The following is a 26,442-nucleotide window of genomic DNA, read 5'->3' as shown; positions in this document are numbered from 1 at the left end:
TACGTTTCTCGATGCCTGCAGAGATGATGCGGCTTTGCAGAAAATTGCAGGATATAGTTTTGTTGGAACACAACTCCCCGTAACGCGGGGTTGCCTGAGTTCAAAACATCGACTGTGTGCATTGGTGTTGAATCTTGCAGAGAAATGAGATGTGGTATCTCACAGGAGTACTAGCAAACAAAAACTTACATATAGCTAAAGGAAGAAATTATGGGCCAAATTGTTCTGACCCAGGCCTGCTTCCCCAAATCACCACGCATGTCCCTCACATGCCTGCGTTTATCTGGACTGGATGTGGAGGACCAATCTTCACACCTTCTAGTTGACTCATGAGGTCTGAATGGCACTTAATCTGTAGGCAGGATATTGGGCCAATCCCAGCACCAGAACACTCGTGACAGCCTTTGATCAAAGGCAAAGTTGTCCAAACTATCCCTGGATTTAATAGTCTTTAAATAGTTATGATGTTCAAGGATACTAAAACTGAAATAAAAACATAAAATCATATTTTAAGAAATAAGATAAAGTTAAATAAAAGCAAAGAAAAATTCAAGTGTTAAATTGAAACAAATTAATTTTATTTTATTTAATTTAATTAATTTTATTTTCTCCTTCATTTCTTAATCTGCAGCCCAGAATCCCCATTGAAATCAGTGGGGTTTCAGATCGTGCACAAGGTGACATGGCTCAGGATCGAATTGGCAATTCCCCATTGTAATATTGAGGAATCCTGAGAATTGGTTGGTAATTCCCCATCCCATATTCCATTCTCCTGGCAGTTTCAATGGCTCATGGCTAGTAGTTCCACAGCCAGTTTGGTTCAGCTTATTAGAATTGGTGATTGGAAACATGGTCAGAGAGGGATGTTTTAAGGAGTGTGTTCAGGTCACATTAGCAGAGAGATTAATGGGATGGAAGTGCAGAATTTAAGGCGTGAACAGATGCAGCCATGCCAACAAATGATAGGGTGAGGAAGTGGTAAATGCCAAATTCACCAGAGAACTATAGGATCACATGGTCTATGAAGACTTGTTGAATGGGGGAATGTTATAGGAAGAAATGAGAAGGTGGGGTGGTTTAAAAATGAAGAAGAGAATTTAAAAGCTGAGCCTTTGGTAGTTCAGGACCCACTGCAGGTTATTGAGCACAATGGGTGAGTGGGATTTGGTGGAAGTTCAGATGTAAGCAGCAGAAATTTTGCTAAATTCTTGTTAGAGTGTCATAGAAACATATAGCACAGAAACATTCCCTTCAGCCAATTGAGTCTGTACCAAGCATCACTGCTCATTTACACTAATCCTGCCTTTATCCCATTTTATTCTTTCCATATTTCCATCAACTCCTCACCACTTACCTTTACTCTAGGACCAGCTTCCAGTGGCTAATTAATGTACCAACCTGTGCGTTCTTGGGATGTTGGTGGAAACCAAAGCACCCGGAGGAAACCCATACAGTAACATTGAGAATGCGCAAACTCCACAAAGATAGGGCTGGAGGTCAGGATTGAACCTGGATTGCTGTAGGGCAGCTGCTCTCCCAGCTGTGCCATTGTGTTGCTGTACCACTTGTTGGTTAAAGAAAAAGCCACTTAATGTTGAAAATCGAAAAACCTGCAGATGATGGGAATTTGAAATAAAAACAAAAGTGCTGGAAACACTCAGCACGTCAGGCAGGAAAGAGAAACAGAGTTAGTATTTCAGGTTGAAGACCCTTTTACAGAATTGCAAAAGTCATATTCTGTTGCGTGGTAGAAAGTTGGTTGGGTTTGCTTTGAGGCCATCATCAGTTTTAAATGCAGGGATTCTACTCCGAAGATAAAAGCAGCAGCTTCACAAATTATTTTTCTTCTCGATGTTGTAAAGAACTTGAAGGAAATCTAGATAATTAGTATTTTTATTTCACAGAGAAACCAGAAGAGTGGGTTCTATTTTTTAGGTACATAAACAATAAGACACAGCGGAGACTGCAATTAAATGGAACTGTTTGCTCAAAGAATTACAGATTAGTGTACCATGGAGCAAGCTAATTAGGCAGTAATGAAGGAGAAAGTGTGCATTGCTGCACAGAAGGTTTTACTTGGGTATGATCACCACCAATTAGCAAAGGAATTAGCTTGCAAAATGCCATCATTTTACCCTGGAATTGGCTGCTCAAGAAAGGCTTTTTATTCACAGAATTGTGGCACAGTAATTTAAATGGATGTATAGCAAGAAAAGATGCTCAAATCAATGCAATTACAAAGTCCAACCACTTATTTCCTCAATGTTCCAAGTCTATTTTTTGCTTTGAACTCGTAATGATGTCTCTCTTTTAGCATTTGAATCCATTGGGTCATGGTTAATCGATAAAAGGAACAAGACGTAGCTGTGAAATGGACATTAAACCTATCATCCTCATTCTAATCTTTAGGTTAATCCAGTCTTGTTATTTTTGTCTCTTGATCTTCACTGGTTTTCTTTTCATATAATCCCTGCCTCAAAGTCACCTTTGGTAAAAATATTACAAAACCTAATGACTACCTATGACTGCAGGAATCTCATGCAGAGGTCTGTGTCCAAAAGATGATACCTCACAGCACTACTGAGGGATTGCTGCACTGTCCTAACTGCCACCTTTAAGATGAGACTTTAAACCAAGGACTGCCTGTCCTCTCAAGTGGGCCTACAGTTCACCATTTTGTCTCAGCCAATCCTTCAAACAAGCTCACTTTAAACAGACAGTCTAATCGTTACCAATCATTTTCCATGTGCACCTTGGTTGTGAGAATGCCTCTGGTGCAACAATGAATATACTTCAGAGTACTTTATTGCCTGTAAAGTGCTGTGGAATAGCTTGAGTGTGAAAGGTACTTTACTAGTGCAAGCTTTATACTTTCTGTATAACTGTTCTCATTCATCGTAAAATAACTCTGTCTGAGCCACATATGAAATGGAACGCTGGATGAACATGGAGGCAAATTGGACCCAGGAGAAATATAGCAGCCATCCCTCACTGACAAGAAAAGAACTTGACACCTAGCCTAACTAATCTTAAAAAACTTTCTATCTGTCATAGTAACACGAGTCTCATGCCCTAAATCACGATCTTTGCTAATATTATTCGTTTTAATATGGATCAAAACGAAGAAGCTTATTAGATATCTGGGGTTTTGTTCGAGGATACTTTATTTCCTCTTCCTCCTTGTATTTTGCTCTCTTTCTATTTGTATGTCTGTTCTCCTGAAGTCTGAGAGACAATTATCCCAGAGCCGGTCCCTGCAGGCAAGAACCATAGCAGGCCGTCCGTAGTTATAGCCCTGGATATCAATATCCTGGAACAGGGAGCCAATTTTAAATCCAACACACACTGAACAAATCAGCGGCTTCAGGCATATCTCTGGCTTTGTCTGAATTCCTATTGCGTTCCCCACTGAGTTCAGAAATCCCTGCAGATATTGGGTTCTCTGACCTGAAGTGGGCCGAAGGGCCTGAATTGTGCTGTAGGTTTTCTATTTCTCTTTCCATAGATGCTGCTCAACCCGCTGAGCACGTCACTGCATTTCTCCAGCATTTCTGTTTTTATTCTTCAGATGCGCAGGCATTACTTCCAGTCACATTCTCAGATGAATGTCATTTTTTAGCCAGCTACATTTTCTTCTGATTTTATTTGCTGTGGCTCCACTTGAATTTTCTCTGTTCAGCCTCACTTCCTCCCCTTGGTCTGACAAGTACCTAGATTTTGTTCTCTGATGTAGAATTGACCATCACAGTATCCTTTTGAATAAAACAAAACCCCAGTCAGTGGCTCTTAACAAATGACAAGCCAAGGTGCAGAACTGATTCAGGCTAAATATTGCAAGGGGTAGTCTGGAGTCTTGTTTCTGAGGGGAGATAAGAGCAGGGGATTTTTTGCTGAGTCTTCCTCAGGAAATGAAACATATTTGAATCAGAATGGGCTAGAATAGATTACGTACGGGCAGCGGAAGCAAGGGTACATTGGATGAGTAGCAATTCTCTTCCTTAATGGGAGGAGATCATTCCGCACCTCAGGCTGATCTACCATTTATATAAATGTTTGTCGATTCACCTCAGTTCCATAAGACTGTGTTTGATCCAAGTGTATTTCCAATTTGACACTCAAGTGTGCTGTACTGTTAGAGGTTCCATCTCTCTGAGAAAAGCTTGCCCTCTCAGGCACATGTAAAGATCCCATAGCATTGGTTGGAAGAAAACAAGAAGCCTCCTCTTTAGTGTTCTGACCAACTTTTTCTCTCAGGAAGCACTATTAAATCAGATGATCTGATCATTAGCATATTGCTGTTTGAAGGACTTTGTTGTAGTTCCAAAAGTGTAACTCCAGAAAGGACTTCAAAATGTTTGGATATCTGAGGTTGAGAAAGGTCCAATACAAACACCGTATTTCTTGCTGGTTTAAATTGTTAAAATTATTGGCTTAAAGACTTAGTCAGAACTATTTTAGAATTGTGCCAGAGCATTAAAACTTATCAAGAATTTCAAATATACGCAATTTAAGAGGAAAACAACATTGGAACTTTATACAAGTTCCACCACACGTTGTATAGCCCCAAAGCCTGCCTGTTTCTGCTTAATCCAATCTGTGAAAGAAAGAGTTAAAGGGTACTTCTGAAAACTTCACTTAAACTGAGGGTCAATGCAGATCAGAACTCCCTGCCAGGATGCACACTTTCTTCTTAAAGGGGATTAGGTTGTTATTTGATTTTAATTATTCTCACCTTTTCAAATCTCTGTTTGATTTCACCCCTCTTTCGTCTTCCCATCACCTGCAGTGCTCCAAGAAGGTAGGAAGATTACCAAGCTCTTTATCATCAGCAAACTGGTACTCATGGGCCTGAAGGGTGTTGCAGTTTGGCACCATCAATCATTTCCCCTGTGCACCCCTGCTGCAAATTTCTGGGCTTGGGTTCTACAGAATGGGCATCGGACATCTTCAGGTATCATCCAGGAGATAGGTCCAGCACCATCTTCAAGATGGCTAGTGGCCACAGATCCAATCGTGGTTAATGGTATTGGTCAGGAGAAGGGTAGTATAAAGAGTCTGTCCTGCAGATGAGATCAGTCAAGCCAATAACCATCCAAAGGCAATGGAAGTGTGTTGTCGAGGGGGTGAGCAGGCCAGAATCATTTATAGGATCAGAAACATGATGAGGTAGGAAAACAGAGGAGCTGGAGATAGAGGCTTTCATTGGGGCACTTGGCAGTCCAGGGTTGGAGGTTTCAGGAGGATCAGGGGTGGGAGGATTGGAGAGTTGGGTCCCGGAACTGGGGATGGGATGGTCAGCAGCAACATTGTGTGGGTGGGGGTTGCAATTGGTGGATTATAGGAGATGGGGGAAGAAGTAAAAAAGGGAAGTAATGGACTCTCCTGATGGGCCAGTCCAGTGTTGCATTTGGAAAACTTAGTCATCCCAATGACGGTCATTCCCAAGACATCATTGTCTGAGTTCCTGCACAAAGCTCTGAAAGGAGTGTTGATGGCAAATTATGTCATATTGTGTGAACGGGTGACTCATTGCTTGAAGTACACAGCTGAGGTGAGGCAAAAAGATCCAGAAACGTTTTAGCCTGTGAAACTCGACCTACAAACACATTGCTGAAAAATATAGTGGTAAATAACTGAAGCTCAAGCACTAATCATGGTGGTACCTTTGTAGTTTCAGGTACCAGTTCAATACTGATTCATTTATTCCTACTTTCAGTTTTTAATCTGTCAGCTAATCCTCAATCAATGCTAATATATTATTGGCAGTCTCATGTAATAACCGCGTGTGGAGCATTTATTAAATGAAAATCCAAGTTTATTACATCCACTATGCTAGTTACAACATTAAAAAATCCAATAGATTTCTCAAACACGAGTTCCCTTTCATAAAATCTCTGTTGACTCAATTATATACGATTTTCATAAGTGTCCCATTTCCACAGCCCTAATTTTAGACTGTGGTATTTTCCCTGCCATTAATATTAGCGCAGTGTTTTGCATTATACAGATTTAGTGTTGGTCCAAAGTGGAAATACTCTGGGTGCCCATTATCAAATGCAGGGTGCTCAGCCACTGGTGTGTACTTAAGATCAGATTTAAGATATTTATTTATTAGTCACATGTGCATCAAAACACACAGCGAAATGCGTCTTTTTGCATTACTGAGAATGTGCTGGGGGCAGCCTGCAAGTGTCGCCACTCTTCCGGTGCCAACATAGCATGCCCACAACTCCTAACCTGTACTTTTTTTTGGAATGTGGGAGGAAACTGGAGCACCCGGAGGAAACCCATGCAGACACGGGGAGAATGTACAAACTCCTTATAGACAGCAGCCGGAATTGAACCTGGGTCGCTGGCACTGAAATAGCGTTACACTAACCGCTACATTACAGTGCTGACCTTGGAATATTTGGACCTCGGTGTAAATGGGTACTTGGTGTTATGAATTCTACTTCTGGCTGGATATAACTCCTGCAGTTTTATCTCATGACTACCCTGCCTCCAACTGCACAGACATACAGCCCTAGACTGGTTGCTCAACATGATCTTCTCCACAGTGCTCCTTTATAGACAATAGACAATAGGAGCAGAAGTAGACCATTCAGCCCTTCGAGTCTGCACCACCATTTTGAGATCATGGCTGATCCTCAACAATCAATATCCTGTTCCTGCCTTGTCCCCATATCCCTTGATTCCCCTATCTATAAGAAACCTATCTAGCTCCTTCTTGAAAGTGCCCAGAGAATTGGCCTCCACTGCCCTCTGAGGCAGTGCATTCCACAACTTCACAACCCTCTGGGAGAAGAAGTTTTTCCTCACCTCTGTCCTAAATGGCCTAGCCCTTATTCTTAAATCATGCCCCCTGGTCCTCGACTTCCCCAACATCTGGAACATCTTTCCTGTCTCTATCTTGTCCAATCCCTTAATAATCCTGTATGTTTCAATCAGATCCCCTCTCAATCTTCTCAATTCCAGTGTGTACAATCCCAGTCTCTCCAACCTCTCAGCATAAAACAGTCCCGACATCCCCGGAATTAACCTCGTAAACCTACGCTGCACGCCCTCTATAGCCAGGATATCCTTCCTTAACCCTGGAGACCAAAACTGTACACAATACTTCAGGAGTGGTCTCACCAGGGCCCTGTACAAATGCAAAAGAATCTCTTTGCTTTTGTACTCAATTCCCCTTGTAATACAGGCCAACATTCCATTAGCCTTCATCACTGCCTGCTGCACTTGCTCATTCACTTTCAGTGACTGATGAACAAGGACTCCGAGATCCCTTTGTATTTCCCCCTTACCTAACTCCACACCATTCAGATAATAATCCGCCTTCCTGTTCCTGCTCCCAAAGTGGATAACCTCACACTTATCCACATTAAACTTCATCTGCCAAGCATCTGCCCACTTACCCAACCTATCCAAATCACCTTGAATTCTCCTAACTTCCTCTACACATGTCGCACTGCCACCCAACTTTGTATCATCAGCAAACTTGCTAATGTTATTCACAATGCCTTCATCTAAATCATCAACATAGATCGTAAACAGCTGCAGTCCCAGCACCGAGCCCTGTGGCACCCCACTAGTCACGGCCTGCCATTCTGAGAAACATCCATTCACCCCTACCCTTTGTTTCCTATCCGCCAACCAGTTTTCCATCCATGTTAATACCCGCCCCCCAATTCCATGAGCCCTAATTTTACCCACCAATCTCCTGTGCGGCACTTTATCAAATGCCTTCTGAAAGTCGAGGTATACAACATCCACTGAATCTCCCTTGTCTATTTTCCTGGTTACATCCTCAAAAAACTCCAGTAGATTAGTCAAGCATGATTTGCCCTTGGTAAATCCATGTTGACTCGACCCAATCCTATCATTGCTATCCAAATATGCCGCTATTTCATCCTTAATAATGGACTCTAGCATCTTCCCCACCACAGATGTTAGGCTAACTGGACAATAGTTCCCCGTTTTCTCCCTCCCTCCTTTCTTAAAAAGTGGGATAACATTAGCCATTCTCCAATCCTCAGGAACTGACCCTGAATCTAAGGAACATCGGAAAATGATCACCAATGCATCCACAATTTCTAGAGCCACCTCCTTTAGTACCCTGGGATGCAGACCATCTGGACCTGGGGATTTGTCAGTCTTCAGCCCCATTAGTCTACCCATCACCATTTCTTTCCTAATGTCAATCCACTTCAGTTCCTCTGTCACCCTCTGCCTTTTGTCCATCCTTACCTCTGGGAGATTTCTTACGTCTTCCCCTGTGAAGACAGATCCAAAGTACTTATTAAATTCGACTGCCATCTCCCTGTTTCCCGTAATAATTTCACCCGATTCGGTCTTCAAGGGCCCAACATTGTTCCTAACTAACTTCTTTCCCTTCACATACCTAAAAAAGCTTTTGCTATCCTCCTTAATATTCTTGGCTAGCTTGCCTTCGTACCTCATCTTTTCTTCCCGAATTACCTTTTTAGTTAAATTCTGCTGCACCTTAAAAATTTCCCAATCTTCTATCTTCCCACTCAGCTTGGCTCTGCCATACTTCTTCCTTTTTAACACAATGCTATCCCTGACTTCCTTTGTCAGCCACGGTGGCCCCTTTCCCCTCTTTGAGTCTTTCCTTCTCTGGGGAATAAACTGATCCTGCACCTTGTGCATTATTCCCAAGAATACCTGCCATTGCTGTTCCACTGACAATTCTGCTAGGATGCCGCCCAGCCAGCTCCTCCCTCATGGCTCCATACTCTCCCTTGTTCAACTGCAAAATTAACCGTTCTGATTTGCCCTATTCCCTCTATCAATCATTCTATGCTGATTGGAAGGAAACATTTCTTCACCACTGACTTAGATAATGCTTGACTGCTGATGCACTGGCTTTCTGTCCTGCCTCCAATATTTTCATAAATAATAAAATAATCAAAGAAAAAAAACATTCTTTATTGTTCTCCATTGTTCAGACTATTGCCCCACAAAATAATCTTCTATGCCTAAAGAATCCCCTATAACTTAACGGAAATAAGGTACGTTTTCATTACACTCTACTGGTGTTAGAATGAAGCAGCTTAAGAGTTGCTTCTGAAGTTTTCTAGTGGAAATCCAGACCCGGTCTGACCTGATGTCAGAGACAAGCTGAGAGAACAGTGCCCTTCATATCGAGTCTCATTCCACCCTGTTCTGGAAGCCAGATTGTCACGTCATCACCAACCCAATGTTGACTTTATGGGGTAAGTGTTGGGACCAGGAGGAAATATTTCTTTAGGTTAAATATTGTACAACATGTGTACATTTAATTATTAGAGATGCAAACAGTTTATAGCATCCTTTATTCTTTCATATTCACTTTTGTATGAATGAAACCTGTGCCTAGCTGTATGTTGTCAAGGGTTTACATTAAGGAGAAATAATTGTGTTGATTTACTTTCTGATAAAGAGCATGTTGTGTATTGTGTGGGTCGATATAACTGTAACCTTTTAATACTCTACAGAAGCTATAGCTTCCGCTTGCAATCAATACAGCATTATTTTCATTGGTGACAAACATTTATCTATGGGAAATTCTAGAGACGTTGATGGCATGAGGTTTGTTGTGCAGGACATTGTGTAGAGCTTAATGCTTTATCGATAAGATGGACCCAAGGTTCTAGATGTTTGAAGTTCAGGGTAATGACAAATTGACCTGCCTAATTGTCCATTCCGTTGATATATCACAATGAAAACAAAATTTAAGTATGAATGCAAACCTGCTACCTTGTTTAGACTGGCAAGGCAACTGTCTGTTTGGGGCATACTCATTCAGTACTGATACTGATAAAAGTTGGAATTATAGATATTGTAAAATTTCAGAAAGTCAAAGGCTTCTCATACCCAAGCCCGACAAATATGGACTTCAGGTTAGCAATTACAGAAATATCCAAGGACTATTGAGTGGTGCTATTGGAGAATTTTAATCACTCAAATGTCAACCTGGCAACATTAGAATAGAGGGAAAAGAGGGGGATATGTTGAGGAAAACTTCCTTGACCAAAATGTATTCTACCAGACCAGAAAGAAGGCATTGTTGGATCTAAAGCAGAGGAATGTCGTGAGCAAAGTGGACCAATTGTCAGTGACACTTGGGTAAAATTGAACTAGGTTCAGATTGGTGATGGAGAAGACCAAGGAACATTATAAGTTAGAAATCCTAAACTGGAAGAGGAATCCAGTGTGATGACATCTAGTGAGGGGAGAATGAAACCAAAGATCCGCAGGAAAAGCTGTAACAGACCAATGGACGAACTTTAAGGGAGGTATTTCAGGTACAGGATTGGCAACAAGTTGGCAACAAGAGGGAAGGGCAGGAGAAACAAAGCCAGCATTTGGATGATGAGGAGGTAAATAGAGAAGGTAAATGAAGGGGAAAGTAAGATTGGAAAAGAGAAAAGGTGAGATTAGAGTGCCAACTAACATAAAAGGGAAGTCAAAAATCTTTGAACAGTATGTAACTTGTACACAGGTACTGAGCAACAGAGTGAGACCCCTTAACAACAAAGAATATAAAGGTGCAGGTCAGTGCTAGAATACTCAAGGAGGAAGAAGGTTCACCAAAACATTGATGGAGGCAGTGGTGCTAGACAATGGATATGGTGAAAATTGATAGGCTGAATACGCTGAAAAGACTGGTTGTATTTTGAGTGGATAAGTTGCCTGCTACAGATGGCTTGCATCCCAGGTTGCTAAGGGAAAAAATCATGTTCACAAACCCTTTTCTACCTGTTCTGGCAGGTTTCAAAGATCCCTCTATTCCCCCTTGGTATCCACTTACTTATTTTTTGCCCTTCTGTTTTGTTGCCTCAAACACTGTTTTGATATTTTGAGAGGAGATCTTATTGAAACCTACCGGATACTGAAAGGCCTGGATAAACTAGATATGGAGAGGATGTTTCCATTAGCAGGAGAGTCTAGGATCCGAGGGCACAGCCTCAGAATAAAGGGAATATCTTTTAAAACTGAAATGAGGAGGAATTTCTTCAGCCAGAGGGTGGTGAATCTGTGGAATTTGTTGCCACCGAGGGCCATGGAGACCAAGTCATTAAGTGTATTTAAGGCAGAGATTGACAAGTTCTTGACTGTACAGGGGTTAAAGGTTACAGGGAGAAGGCGGGAGAATGGGGTTGACAACAAAAGTCAGCCAAGACTAAATGGCAGACCAGACTTGATGGGCCGAATGGCCTAATTCTGCTCCTATGTCTTATGCTCTTATGATCTCATGCACAGGACATGAATCTATAGTCCAGCAACAGTAATTCCTCAATATACAAATTTTCACAATAATGTCATTGACTCTTTGCTGTCCTTGTCTTTGATTTAAGTAATCATTTGTTCTCATAGCAAAGAGCATGTTACTCCGTGCACAGGAATACACTGCACTGAAATGCTCACAAAGCATTTCACCCAGTCTTCTTGATTTGCTATATTTAGTTTAACACAATGTTATGCAGGAATGCATCCCATTTGTAAATTGAGGAATTGATGCAGTATAAAATTGAAGCAATGCCTTTCTCTTGGCTCGATTCCATGTTGGTCACACTCACAAAGTTTATTGTAGGTGAGCATGGAAGTCACACAAGGAACTGAGCTGAATGCAGCCCAACAGAGCATAGAGACCGGAGATGAGATGACGCGATTAAACTCATCAAGTCTTTATTCTTGTGAAATCTTTTTCAGAACCACGCAGCTCCCATCATTCTACCCAATCCAGTTCCATCCATGTTACCCCTGTTACCTGCTACCATATTATTCTGCTGAACCACAAACCAAACTGATCCAACTCTGAGTCAACAGATTGAAACGTCTGTTTCGAAGCTCTTTGAATAATGTTGCAGTCATATCTTGTGGTTTCCTTATCCTCATTTGTGGCCACATTATTGATGTTCTTCATTATCTCAAAAGCGTGAATGATATGCCTCCCTTGATCTGATTACTCAGGATAAATATAGGATGAAATGGCTTGCAAAGTTTCTTTTTAAGTGTTGTATTACAGACATGCTGGCTCCTATGCTAGTACAATATTGCAGTTTTTGTTTTATTTATTCATTTTATGGAATCCGGGTGTTGCTGACATGATCAGCATTTATTGCCCATCCCTAAGTGTCCTTCAAAAGGTGCTGATGAGCCAACTTCTTGAACTGCTGCAGTCTTTCTGGTGAAGTACCTCTCGCAGTGCTGTTGGGTAGAGAGTTCCAGGACTTAGAATCAATAATGATGAAGGACCAAAGATGTATTTCCAAGTCAAGATGTTGCACAACTTGGAGGGGATCCTTGAGATGTTATTGTTCCCATGTGCCTGAAGTTTTTGTCCTTCTTGGAGGTAGAAGTGTATTGGTGGAAGAGGGTATGAATGTTTTGAAAGGTTGAGGCAGTTCCAGTTAAGTGGGCCACTTTTTCCTGGATTGCATCAAATTCCTTGAGTATTGTTGGATCCATACTCACCCAGGAACACAAACTGTATTTCATCACACTCCTGACTTGTGTCTTGAAGACAATGGAAAGGTTAAATGAGTCACTCATTGTAGGATAGTGAGTCTCTGACTTGCTCTTGTAGCCTTGCTATTTATGTGCTGGTCACATTCAGTTTAGATTAGATATGATTTCTTTATTTGTCACATGTACATCGAAACACACAGTGAAATGCATTTTTTGCGTAGAATGTTCTGGGGGCAACCCACAAGTGTCGCTGCACTTCGGGCACCAACATAGCATGCCTACAATTTCCTAACCAATATGTCTTTGGAATGTGGGAGGAAACCGGAGCACCCGGAGGAAACCCACGCAGACACGGGGAGAACGTACAAACTCCTTACAGACAGTGGCCAGAATTGAACCCAGGTCACTGGCTCTGTAAAGTGTTATGCTAACCGCTACAATACCGTGCCTACCCTTGTATTGAACAATGGTGACCTCCTTCTTAACTCCCACTCCCCACCCGGATGTTTATGGTGGGGAACATGATGTTAATGCCATTGAATGTCAAGGGTGGCTGATTAGACTTTTTCTCATTAGAGATGGTCATTGCCTGGCACTTCTGTGGCATGAATGTTCCTTTGCCATATTTCAGCCCTTGTCCAAATGTTGACTAGGTCCTGCTGCATGCAGACATGGGCTGCTTCATTTGCTGTGGAGTTGTGAATGGAATTGAACATTGTGTGATCATCAGCAAGATCCCACTTCTGACTTAATGGTTGTTTAGCCATTGATGAAGCAATTGAAGATTGTTGGGCCATGGACAGTGCCTGAGGAAATACTGCAGTGGATGTACCAGGGCTAGAGTGATTGAGCTCCATTAACTACGACCATCCTACTTTCTTCCAGATATGACCCCAACCATTGGAGTATTTCCCCCAATGCCCATTGACCTTCAATCTACCATGGCTCCTTAATGCCACATTCAGTCAACTGCTGCCTAACTGTCAAGGGTAGTCACTCTTCCCTCACCTTAGGGATTTAGCTCTTTGGTCCATGTTTGACTAAAAGTCTAATAAGGTCCAGAGCTGAATAGTATTGGCAAAGCCCAAAATGGAACTGGCGAGTATGTGCCTCATGATAGCTAATGATACCCCCATTATTTTACTGATGATTGAGAGTAGATTGATAGGCCAGTAATTAGCCAGATTGGATTAGTCCAGATTTTGTGAATAGGACATACCTGGGCAATGTTCCACATTGTCAGATAGACGCCAGTGTTCTAACTGTACAGTTAGTGAGCAAGGTTCTCTGTGTGGTCCTTGTCTGGATTTCCTTTTCTAACACGGTTTGTAAAAAGGAATTGGCACATTAATTAGCACCAATAATGTTGCGTAAAATTATATGAAGCAGGCTGATAGGACAGAGGGAAGTGATGCTCCAGACACAAAGTATACACAAATATACGATGAGATGGACTCTGACCTCACAATCTACCTTGTTGTGACCTTGCACCTTACTGTCTATCTGCACTGCGCTTCATCTGTAGCTGTGACACTTTACTCCGTACTGTTATTGTTTTTACCTGTACTACCTCAATGCACTCTGTACTAACTCAATGTAACTGCACTGTGTAATGAATTGACCTGTACGATTGGTATGCAAGACAAGTTGTTCACTGTACCTCAGTACAAATGACAATAATAAACCAATACCAATACCAAGTATCCGGAGGGGGAAATGAGAAAATAAACTGCAAGATGGAGGGGTTGGGGAATTGTGTTCAAGGTAGACTATCTGATTCTGCCAACATTATGATGCTGGTGGGAAAGGGATGTCCCAGGAAAGATACAAGCATTCAAAAGAATCAAAAGACATTCAGCAACCAAGCATTAATTTCTGAATAGATTTAATATTCTGCACAGCATTCCTGAAAAAAGTCCTGATTCAAAGCTCAAGACATAAGGTGAGTTTAGGATCGACACCTCACTTCTTGGTTAATTGTACAGTGGTTGACCGGAGTTCAAAATCATTGTTGATGAACAAGGTAATTGATGCGAAAGACAAATTCTTTTCAAGGTCAGTGAGCTAAAACCTGGAATCATTTTTTAAATGTCCTCTTCATAACCTTCCCACTCAATGTTTATGTGGCTTGAATGTAGGATTGCCAAAGTTGTACTTCAAACATAAGGGAAAAGTTGCAGGCAACTCATGCAGTCATGATGGTTTTGTGTTTGTGCTTGTGCATGTGACTTGTAATTGTGGTGTGAGTGCAAAATCCTGGACTATAGCCTCTCAGACCAAACACCGTCCCAGAATTATTCAGCCCTAAATCAGATCATAACTTGAGCCTCAGATTAGGTACCCTGATTAGGGAAGGTATACAGGAAAATGGGAACTCCATGTTAATATTTCGCGGATCAACCAATCTTTCATTTAAATAGAAAGAACCCTTTTCAATACAGGACTGTAGGCAACCCTATGTGATTGGCTACTGTTGGATTAAATGTCTGGCAAAAGCTTTATGAGCTGTTGCTGTGTAAATCTACGTTCCAAGATATACATGGAACATTGGGAACGTACAGCACTGAAACATTGCCTTTGGCCTATTGGGTTCACCCCAGTATTTATGCTCCATATAACCCCCCCCACCCCCACCCCCACTTCCAACTTATTTCATACAGCCCTATCCTTTTGTTCTGAGAGAAATACCACATGGAAACATACCCTCCGGCCCACTGAATCTGCACTGACTGTCAAGCACTTTTTTACACTAATCCCACCCAAACCCATTTTATTCTCTCCACATTCCCATCAGCCCCTCCCAGCTGCTACCACTCGCCTACGTACTAGGGGCAATTTACAGTCGCCAATTCACCCATTTTTAGGATGTGGGAAGAAACCGGAGCACCCAGAGGAAACCCACACAGTCACAGAGAGAAGATGCATATTCCACACAGACAGCAGCAGAGGTCAGGATTGAACCCACGTCCCTGGAGTTGTGAAGCAGCAGCTGCACCACCGTGCTACCCACACCAGATATTCCTTATCCCTTTCTTCCTCATCCACTTATCCAGCTTCCCCTTAAATGTTATTTGTCTCAGAAACGCATGTTGAGATGGGTTCCCCACCACCCATCCTGAACTCCCTACTAGATTTTTTCTAATTTAGTTATTCTTTTCCAGGGGCTGTGAATGTCACTGGCAAAGTTAGCATTTACTGTCCATCCTTAATTGCCCCAGTACTGAGGAGAAAGTTATGAGTTAACCACATTACTGAGTCTGGAGTGACTCATAAGCCAGATGGAGTAAGAATGATAGACTTACCTGAAGTGCATGAGAGAAAGGGAAGATTGAATTTGAAGGCAGAGTACAAGGTTAATGACAGGACTCTTAGCAGTGTGGATGAACAGAGGGATCTTGGGGTCCACATCTATTGATCCCTCAAGGTTGCCGCGCAGGTTGATAGGGTTGTTAAGAAGGCGTATGGTGTGTTGGCCTTCATTAGACGGGGCATTGAGTTCAAGAGCCGCGAGGTAATGTTGCAGCTCTATAGAGTTCTGGTTAGACCACACTTGGAGTATTGTGTTCAGGTCCAGTCGCCTCATTATAGGAAGGATGTGGGAGCTTTAGAGAGGGTGCAGAGGAGATTTACCAGGATGCTGCCTGGATTGGAGAGCATGTCTTATAAGGATAGGTTGAGTGAGCTAGGGCTTTTCTCTTTGGAGAGAAGGAGGATGAGAGGTGACTTGATAGAGGTGGACAAGATGATGAGGCATAGATCGAGTGGACAGTCAGAGACTTTTTCCCAGGGCGAAAATGGCTAACATGAGGGGCCATAATTTTAAGGTGATTGGAGGAAAGTATAGGGGCGATGTCAGAGGTAAGTTTTTTACAGAGAGAGTGGTGGGTGTGTGGAACGCACTGCCGGCAGAGGTTGTGGGGGCAGATACATTAGAGACATTTAAGAGACTCTTAGATAGACAAATGAATGATAGAAAAATAGGGGGCTATGTAGGAGGGAAGGGTTAGATAGATCTTAGAGCAGGATAAAATATCAACACAACATCGTGGGCCGAAGGGCCTGTACTGTGCTGTAATGTTCTTTCACATGCATGTCAACAGATGGATTTTTAACAACAATCCATTACCTTCCTGGTCACATGAGCCTTTCAGATCTAGTCTTACCTGAGTTTGTGAACTTAATTTCCCCAGATGCCTTGGTGGGCTTCAAATTCATGTCTCCCACTCTATGTAATAGCCTAGTAGGTGAACCATTAACGAGAATGTTGCTGGGACTTGAGAGACAGAGTTATAGGGAAAGATTGGGCAGGCTTGTTGTTGAAGAAGCCTTTGCTTATGTTTCACCTTATAGCTTGCTGAACTGAAGGGTGAATTTAGAGAGGTGTTCAAAATTATGAGGGGCAGAGATAGGGTGAATGCACACAATCTTTTTCCCATGAAAAGGGAATCAAAAACTAGAAGGCATAGCTTTAAGGTGACAGGGGAAAGATTTAAAAAGGACCTGAGGAGCAACTTCTTCACACAGAGGGTGGTGCGTGTATAGAAAGAGCTGCCAGAAGAAGTGGTTGAGGCAGGTAAAATAACAACCCTTAAAAGACACTTGGAAAGGTGCAAGGATAGGTAACGTTTAGAAAGGTATGGGCCAAATGCAGGCAAATGGAACTAGCTTAGATGGGCATCTTGATCAGCATGGACGATAAGGGCCGAAGGGCCTGTTTCCATGTGGTGTTGCTCTATGACACTATGACTCTCTTTTTATTCAAGACTAAATTGTATTGATGACATGATATTTTCTCTGTCTCGTGAGTGGGAAGATTTTTACTCCATCCACCCTCCCACACTCTTCTAATATTTAAAAGCCCCTACTGAGTCACTCCTCAGCTGCTTTCTAGAAAAGAGACCAGCCTGCTGAAACTTTCCTTGCCAGTAGAAGTGGGAGAGGCGGGTACAATTACAATGGTTAAAAGGCATTTGGACGGTTACATGGATAAGAAAGCATACGGGTCAAACGCACGCAAACAGGATTAGCTCATTGAGACAACTTGGTATGGATGGACAGGTTGAGCCGAAGGGCCTGTTTCTGTGCTGTGTAGCTCCACAACTTTACGAAAGAATGGAATAGAAGAGCCAGACTAACTGTTGTGGTGTGGTCTCGAATGGCCGGGCTGTAACATCTGCTGTTGTAATCTCTCTGACCTACCACTGCTCGATGCAGTCAGTGGGTTCATTTCCCGACTTTAGCCTGCTTTATCTTGGTCCCCACTGAAAGAGGAACAAGCATGCTTTATATCCTTTGTATTTGGAGGATAAATAATAAATGCTCCCAGTGATGTTGTGTTGGTAATTTTTTAAAGACGCTGCCACTTTATTGATTCGATACAGATTTATTGCTGATGCAGACGAACTGCTGGGAGGATTTGTTGCTGGGAGGTAAACAAGAGTCCGAAAGGCTCGATGAGTTGCTTTTAACCAAATGAGGTGTGTTTACCATGTCGAATTTCCCAAGGCTCATTTCAATGTAGGGGAGCAGAATTCCTGATCATTAATTGTGCCTCTTCCCTGTACCACGGTTAGCTGCCGCTATTCACTGAAGGGCTAAGCTCCTGCAGACAAGAACAGCAAATAAATCTTTGTTCATTCAGAAATGGATGCTTAAGCTTTCCTCTTAATGAGGACAAGTTACTCTACAAGCAAATGCATTCCCAGAGTCAATTTGTTCATTCATTTTTTTTGAGAACCGCTGACAGCAGCTGCTATTTTAAATAAAGCTGCATTTAGTCCCATGCATAAACTGTGCTCTGGGCTGGAGGAGGAAGCTAATGGGCACTGGAACTAAACTTAATAACCTCAAGCTGCAAAGGGTTCCCAGAGTGTAGGATTTGCCCTCTCTCTTGTGAGTTAACTTCTGCGACATCTGCAGGAGGAGGGGATCTTGCAAGTTGCCGGGGAGGTTACTAAGATATGAAGCAGCTACTTTGGTCACACACTGATGAAGATCCAAGATAATAGCCTCAGGTGATCAACAGTGGTGCGATGAGAGGAGTATTGTAGCAGAAGGAGGCGTGGGTGGATGGATGAAAGCACAGGAACAGAGGGGTGCGAGCAGATTCCAAGGCAGTTACGTGCTTTGGATTTCGATAGTATTAAGAAGCTGCAGAACAAAGGTGGAACCATTACTCAAGGTCATCTTGACCTTTAGGTATGTTGCAAACCTTGAAACAAAACCACAAAGTGCTTTGCTGTAATAGTTGAAAAGTTAATGCTGTTTGTAATTTTCTGTTTGGTCTTCTGTTGGTACAAAGAACAATGGGCAATAGAGGAAGTAGTTCAGTAGGACAGCAGTGATGCAGCAGTATATTTTACTTTCATGTGATGTACTGCAGCAAGTGAAGATTATTTATCAGGTGCCAATGAATCATGTGACAATGCAATGGGTGGTCACTGAGCAGCTTCATGAAGTGCAAGGCTGCACGTTAAGTAATTCAGGCCCAACACCAGCTTTGTTGTTACTCCTTCCACTACTGGCACACAGTGGCTGTGGTGTGCACCAACTACAACATGCACTCCAATTATACTCAGGCTACTCCAACAAACCTCCCAAACCTGCGGCCTCTACCACCAAGAAAGACGAGGACAGCAGTGGATCACTGCCATCTGCAGAATCCCCTCCAAGTCACGCACCATCCTCACTTGGAAATATATAGCTGAACCCATCAGTACTGCCCCCAAAAGGACTGAAGGTGTTCAAGAAGGTGGCGCATCACCAGCTTCTCAAGGGTAATAAAATGCAGGGTTTTGCCCAGTGGTGCCCACAGCCTGAAAAATGAATAAATAAAAAATAACTTCTGGCGACAGGTTTACTGCCAAAAATTGATAATGGCTCAACAGCTCCTTTACATTGCTAGGCTCAGTTCAAACTGGTTTTTGATCCCATCTTGTACAATATTCCTGTTTGTAATGCGCAATGCTTCAGTGGTGCAGCACAGTGAGTCATTGCTCTAATGAGCAGTTTCCTGAGAAGTCAATTTGTTTTTATTTTCTTCCAGGTAGCTGCTTTGGAGCGACAGATCTTTGATTTTCTGGGCTACCAATGGGTCCCTATATTGGCCAACTTTTTACACATTATGGCAATCATCCTTGGTATCTTCGGAACCATCCAGTACAGACCAAAGTACTTAGTTATGGTAAGTTCATCATTTGACTTCTGTTTTCTGTTAAGAGTCCATGCAAAAAAATTAAAGGTGCTGCGTTAATGATCAATGAGCTGCCCTTCTTTTGTTGAGATAACCATGTGCCCCATTGTGTGTTGCATTAGAGGGACAATGGTGAAGATGGAGAGAGAGACAGAACGACTTTGTGAAGAAGTCAGATGATGTATCGCTTAAATAGTTGAGATACGAATGTCTAGAAACAGTGGATAACTTCAATAATTTCTTGTCACTTTCAACCCACACAATTAAGCTCTGTTATAGCTCAGTCTTTTACAAAGGATCATATAACAGTGTCAGAAGTTTTATTTTTGCATCAGCGGAACTGTTTTGATTTCTGTACTGCTCCTTAACAAACTTCCACTGAAATGTGGGGGCATATTTTGTGTAGGAGTGGAGCAATATTAAGGTATCTTTGATCAGCTCTCAGTTCTTCTCCCAATACCTGCTGGACCTACTGGTCCCTCAGCTCCAGCCATAGTCCAGTTACAGAGTCCTACAGGACAGAAACAGGCCCTTCGGCCCACTGGTTCCATGCTGACCATCAAGCATCCATTTACACTAACCTTACATTCATCCCATTTTATTCTGCCATGCACCGCTCAACTCTCCCCAGATTCTACCATCCACCTATACAGTAGGGATAATTTACAGTGGCCTATTCTCCCCACTTTCTCTCTGAAAGCAGCTATGCAGGTAGATGGGGTGGTAAAGAAGGTGTTATCTTCATCAGTTGGGGCATAGAGTATAAGAGTAAGGAAGTCATATTGCCACTGTCCAAAACTTTGGTAAGGCTGCATTTGGACTATTGTGTGCAGTTCTGGTCCCCACATTACAGGAAGGCTGTGGAAGCTTTGGAGAGGGTGCAGAAGAGGTTCACCAGGATGCTACTATAAGGAGAAGTTGGACAAACTTGGGTTGTTTTCTCTGGAGTATTGGAGGCTGAGGGGAGACCTGATAGAAGTTTATAAAATTATGAAAGGCATAGGTAGCATAGACAGTCAGAATCTTTATCCCAGGGTGGAAATATCAAATACCAGAGGACATGCATTTAAGGTGAGACGGGGGTAAGTTTAAAGGAGACGTATGGGGCAAGTTTTGTACACAGAGAGTGGTGGTTTCTTGGAACGGCCTGCCAGGGGCAGTGGCAGAAGCAGATATGCCAGTGACGTTTAAGAGACTGTTAGACAGGCACATGAAAATGCAGGGAATGGAAGGATATGGATCATGTGCAGGCAGAAAGGACTTAGTTTAATTTAGCACCCTGTTAGGTGCAGACATCATGGACCAAAGGGTATGTTCCTGTGCTGTACTGTTCAATGTTCTATGTTCAATATTCTATGTTTAACCCATTAACCCCACACATTAGAGCACTGAGAGGAAAGCCCTGTAGTCAGAGAGAGAACATGCAAACTCCACATAGAGAGCACTCAGCAAGCCAGGACACTGGAGTTGGAAAGCAGCAGTGTGTCAGCTATGGCATGATGCTGCCTGGTGAGAGTTTCATTCCTCTGGGCCATGGGATGGTTTCTCACTGCTGTTGGATCTCATGCTGACCTTTTATGTCTTGCCATATTGTTTTGAAAAGCTGGGCATCCTCCAAGAAAGGCTGAATGTCAGCAGAACACTAACCAACAGAAGACCGAAGCCCAGCAACTCTATGGGCTGGATGCGCCGCTGATACATGCCTCATAACATTTTGCTCAGGTCATCACCATGGCAACATAGGCATCTCAGGAGTTTAAGACCCTTTGTTTTTTGCTAATCCAGTACTGCAGGCAGTCTGGAGGAAAATGCAGTCCTATAAATGAAGTAATTTTAACTCAGTCGGTGATGATTCTTCCAGCCAGAACAGTATGCGCTATCGGTACTTCAGCAGTGAAGTTGATTACAACAGCAAAATTAATGGAGGCACCAACCTACTGATGAAAAAAATTTATCCATTGAGAATATGACAGGATGAAAATTCTCAAAGGTTTTCTTTTGCAGTAAAATTCCACTCACCCCTCGACTTATTTAGCTCCCTGGATCCCGAGGTCTGGTGCAAAGACAGGTGGGTGTGGAGCTCCCAGCCAGCTGTGACCAGGATTCATTCCACAGTTCCCAGCACCCAGTTTACACACGAGTACTTCATTACCCAGGGGAGCTTTGCAGTCGACAGCTGTGGCTGTAGACCTTATGGTTGACTCACAGAGGAGCCCTTCATACCAGTGAGCAAACCCACACTACTTTATGTCCTCTCTGCCTCATTTTAGCCCACCTGACAGTGGGTCATTGCAGTATTGTAGCCTTTCCTTCTCTTGCCATCGAGCTAAAGAAATGAAAGCCATGTTACTGAAAAATGGAGCACATGGAAAGTCTTCATTTTTATCCAATTAGTCTTACAGAGCAGAATACTGTGAATGCCAGTAGAAAGTTCTCAGTGAGTCAGGCAGGCATTCTAGAGCTAGATATCCTCCCACCCTTTATCTCCATATATACTAACCCAGAGGCTTCTCTGGCATGCAGAGATGAGTGTCTCCTGCCATTGGAGACAAAATATGCCATTGGATATGCTGTTATCATTCGGGGTTACATTGTAAAATCCATGTGCCTCTTTCCTTGACCTGTACCAGGAAATCAGATGACTAATTTCATAGAATTGTTGCTGCAAAACAATTATACTACCAAGTAAAAATCCACCATGCTCCAATGACTCATCTGAGACAGCAGGTTTGTACTGCTGCTGTCTCTTTGTGTCCATGGATAAATGCCCTGTGCTAATTCTTCCATTGTCTTTTTACTCTGTGTGATCCAAATTCCCACTTCAAAACAATTGATGATCAAGCTCTGCTGCAGGACAATATTGCCAAATGTAGAGGCTTCTAATCCTGTTTTAGTAAATGTATTTGGATAAAGCATACAAGACACAAACTTGAATGCTCAGAACAAGTTCAAAAATGATTATGAACCATTGCTGCAGTACACGTGATTTTGAATTGACTTCTATTTAAAGTTTCCTATTTAATGACTGACACACAAGTCACATTAACGTCAATTACACATGAACAGGTGCAATTTGTGGTAATTACACGTAGTGGTAATGGCTCAGCAATGTCCCAGCAACACAGCAGAAAATGTACCCTGGAGAAGTAATGATAATTTATGTCTGTAAAGTGAATCAACTAAATGAGTGAGGAGAGCTTTGATTTCAAGAACCTGACCAAAGATGTTTTTAAAAAGACATTTGTGTGGCTCCACTGCATAACCTCCACAACACTTGTATTTTGTGCACAGAAAGATCCCAAAAAAAGCAATATATAAATGACCAGAGAACTTGACCTTCCTAATGTTAGTTGGATAATTATTACCCAGACACATGCTCTCAGAATTAGTTCCATGGAATTTTTTATGTTCACCTGAGAGCGTGAACAAGGCCGAACTTTAAAGTTGCATCTGACAGGCGATGCCGTTGGCTGTGCAGCACTCCCTGAGTGTGGCTGAATTGTCAGCTGAAGCTTTTGTACTCATGACTGTGGAGTTGGTCAAATGTGCAACCTTCTGACTCAGAGGCAAAGGTTGTGCATCTGACCACTTCCAGACTCATGGCCAAGCATCACTGAGGCCTATTAATTTTCTCCTCCTGAGCCATGTTAATTCTGTTTCATGGAAAGACACCATTCTAAATCGTAATGGAGAACTTAAGGGGAGCTTTAGCAGTACATGAGCAGCAATGGAGCAGAAGAAAATGTTGAGAGGATTGTTGAGTTTATTGACCTATTGTACATGTATGCAATGATCAACTCACTTGCAGCAGCACCACAGGCACATAACGTCAGATGCACAACATTCACATGAAAAACATAAATTAAACATAAATTGTACACAATTTTACAAGAAAGAACACAATTAGAACAACAACAAAATAAAAGTCCTTGTAGTGCAAAGTGGTCTTGGTATTGCTATACTGAGCTAGTGATTAGGGTTGTGCTGGTTGGTTCAAGAACTGAATGGTTGAAGGGAAGTAGCTGTTCTTAAACCTGGTGGTGCAGGACTTCAGGGTTCAGTATCTCCTGCCAGATGGTAGCTGCGAGAAGATGGCATGGCCCGGATGGTGGGGATCTTTGATGACATATGTTGCCTTCTTGAGACAACACCTCATGTAGATGCTACTGATGGTGGGGAGGGATGTGACCGTGATGTATTGGGCTGAGTCCACTACTCTCTGCAGCTTCTTATGCAGAGGGTTTGTTGCCGGTTTAAACACTGGCATTGACTCTTCGGGTTGAATTGCCAGTTCCTGTGCTGTAAATTGTTTGTAATATCCTTTGTTTATAGAAGAAAAATGATTGTAGAGAGGAAAAGGAAGAATCCCAGGGAGACAGAGATGAATATGGTAGAAAGCGACCCTTTTAGGACAATAGTAGATGCAAGTTACACTTATAAAGCACCTCTGTTGTGATAAAACGTGCATCATATGTGTATCATCAAAATGGAATTTGGCAGCAAGAAGATAAGAGCAGGAGTAGGCCACTCAAATCTGTTCCGCTGTTCACTATGATCATGGCTGAACTGCCCCAGGCCTCAGCTCCTCTTCTGTGCCAGTTCCCCACAGCCCTCAATTCTCTGATCTTTCACAGAATTATCTCCGTGCTCTTTAAATACCTCCAGTGACCTGGCCTTCACAACACTCTGGGGTTGAGAATTCCAGAGTCTCAACACCCCCTGTGAGAAGTCGTATATTCACATCATGAGGTATTTAGCAGATGAGTAAAAATCAGAATGAAAGAGTACAGTTTTAAGGAGCAATCTCGAAGGAGGAACAAGACGTGCAGATATTTAGGGAGTTGATTCCAGAGCTCACACTGAGCTGGTGAAAGCATAGTCGACAACAGTGGAGTGATTACAACTGGAAGTTCGTAGAATCAGAGTTATGCGCCACAGAAACAGGCTGTCCAGCCCAACTCCATCATGGAAAGGGTGCAGAGGAGACTTACCAGGATGCCGCCTGGTTTAGAGAGTATGCATTATGAGGAGAGACTAAGAGAGCTAGGGCTTTACTCTTTGGAGAGGAGGAGGATGAGAGGAGACGTGACAGAGGTGCATAACGTATTAAGAGGAATAGATAGAGTAGATAGAAAGTGCCTCTTTCCCAGGGCACCAATGCTCAATACAAGAGGGCATGGTTTTAAAGTAATGGGTGGGAAGTTCAAGGGAGATATCAGAGGAAGGTTTTTTACCCAGAGAGTGGTTGGGGCATGGAATGCACTGCCTGGGGCGGTGGTGGAGGCAGGTACATTGGTCAAATTCAAGAGATTACTAGATAATCATATGGAGGAATTTAAGATAGAGAGATATGTGGAAGGGGTTAGATAGTCTTCGGCGAGGGTTAAAGGTTGCCACAACATTGTGGGCCAAAGGGCCTGTATTGTGCTGAACTGTTCTATGTTCTATACCTATTTAAGTGAATCTCATTTGCCTGTGTTTGGCCAATATCCCTCTAAACCTTTCCTATCCATGAACCTGTCCAAATGTTTTTTTTAAATGTTGCTATTGTACCTACCTCTATCACCTCCACAAGCAAACAGAATTTGAGGAGCAGAGGTCTTGGAGGGTCGCAGGGCTTGAAGAAGCTTCAGAGATAGGCAGAGCAAGGCTTCAGAGGGTCTTGAAAACCAGAGTGAGATTATTAAATTCCAAGGGTTTCTCAGTAGCCGAGGATTGTGGCTAGTTTCTGCTGGAAATGATGCAGGGTCTGACTGAGGCAGCAAAAACACATCTATCTGAGAATAGAGTTCCTCCAAACCATCTCCCTTCAAAAGTAACCAAAGTAGGCAGCTGAATTGTCCTTATGGTTACAGAAAATCTGTTTTATAGTGGAGCAGAGCTGATTGAAGTGCAAATTGAAGCCAAACACTTTAATCATCTCAAGGTCATTTGAGCAGCTCTTTGTGACCAAAGTGGACGAGTAATATATTGAGATCTGGCGGCTGTTCAAATCTAAGGTCCATTCTAGGTGGTTAGTGCCTGCTGCTTCAGGCAATTGGTTGGAATAACTTGATTACTCATTCGATATTACAGAAATTCGTAACAATTTGTGTCACTTTTCCCTCCCAAAGTCTTTCCTGAAACAGGTTGAATCTTCTGTGCGCTTAAATCTATGCCTTTATTCCCTGTCACTTATTGGTTAGTGCAGCTCAGGTTCAACAATTAGTTCCAATCATCATCATTTGCTCAATGGAAAGTAACTGAGGGCTTGCTGCACCTCCTATCACCTTGAGAAGCGAGAGCTCTGCAATTAAGACCATAAGACAGGAATAGAATTAGGTCATCCAGCCCACCAAGTCTGCTCCACCATTTGATCGTGACTGATTTATTTTTCCCTCTCAAGCCCATGCTCCTGCCTTCTCCCATAACCTTTGATGCCCTTATTAATCAAGAACCTGTCAACCTCCACTTTAAATATACCCAATGACTTGGCCTCCACAGCCGTCTGTGGCAATGAACTCCACAGATTCACCACCCTCTGGCTAAAGAAATTCCTCCTCAGCTCTGTTCTAGAGAGACGTCCTTCTGTTCTGTTCGATAGGTTTCAATGAGGTCCCCCCTCATCCTTCTAAACTTCAGCGAGTACAGGCCCAGAACCATCAAATGCTCCTCATGCATTAACCCTTTCATTCCCAGGATCATTCTTGTAAACCTCGACTGGACCCTCTCCAATGCCAGCACATCCTCCCTCAGATGGGGCCCAAAACTGCTCACACTACTCCAAATGTGTTCTGACC

At 42.6% G+C, this 26,442-nt stretch overlaps 1 protein-coding gene across 4 annotated transcripts in view; it reads left to right on the top strand.

Moving 5' to 3' along the window:
• The window catches only part of nkain1 (sodium/potassium transporting ATPase interacting 1), a 440,342-nt gene that overhangs the window by 288,409 nt on the left and 125,491 nt on the right, over positions 1 to 26,442 (top strand). For 3 of the 4 annotated variants that reach the window (XM_052036125.1, XM_052036122.1, XM_052036123.1), the window contains exon 2: positions 19,517 to 19,654. In XM_052036125.1, coding sequence (XP_051892085.1) covers positions 19,517 to 19,654 — 138 coding nt within the window. The remainder of the gene's footprint in view (positions 1 to 19,516; positions 19,655 to 26,442) is intronic. The other variant, XM_052036124.1, reaches the window with a different exon arrangement.

Source organism: Pristis pectinata, chromosome 22 (genome assembly GCF_009764475.1).
Source record: "Pristis pectinata isolate sPriPec2 chromosome 22, sPriPec2.1.pri, whole genome shotgun sequence".
In the NCBI taxonomy this organism is placed as follows: domain Eukaryota; kingdom Metazoa; phylum Chordata; class Chondrichthyes; order Rhinopristiformes; family Pristidae; genus Pristis; species Pristis pectinata.
The sequence above is the reverse complement of the archived record's forward strand: the minus strand, read 5'-3'. Positions and strand labels throughout refer to the sequence as shown.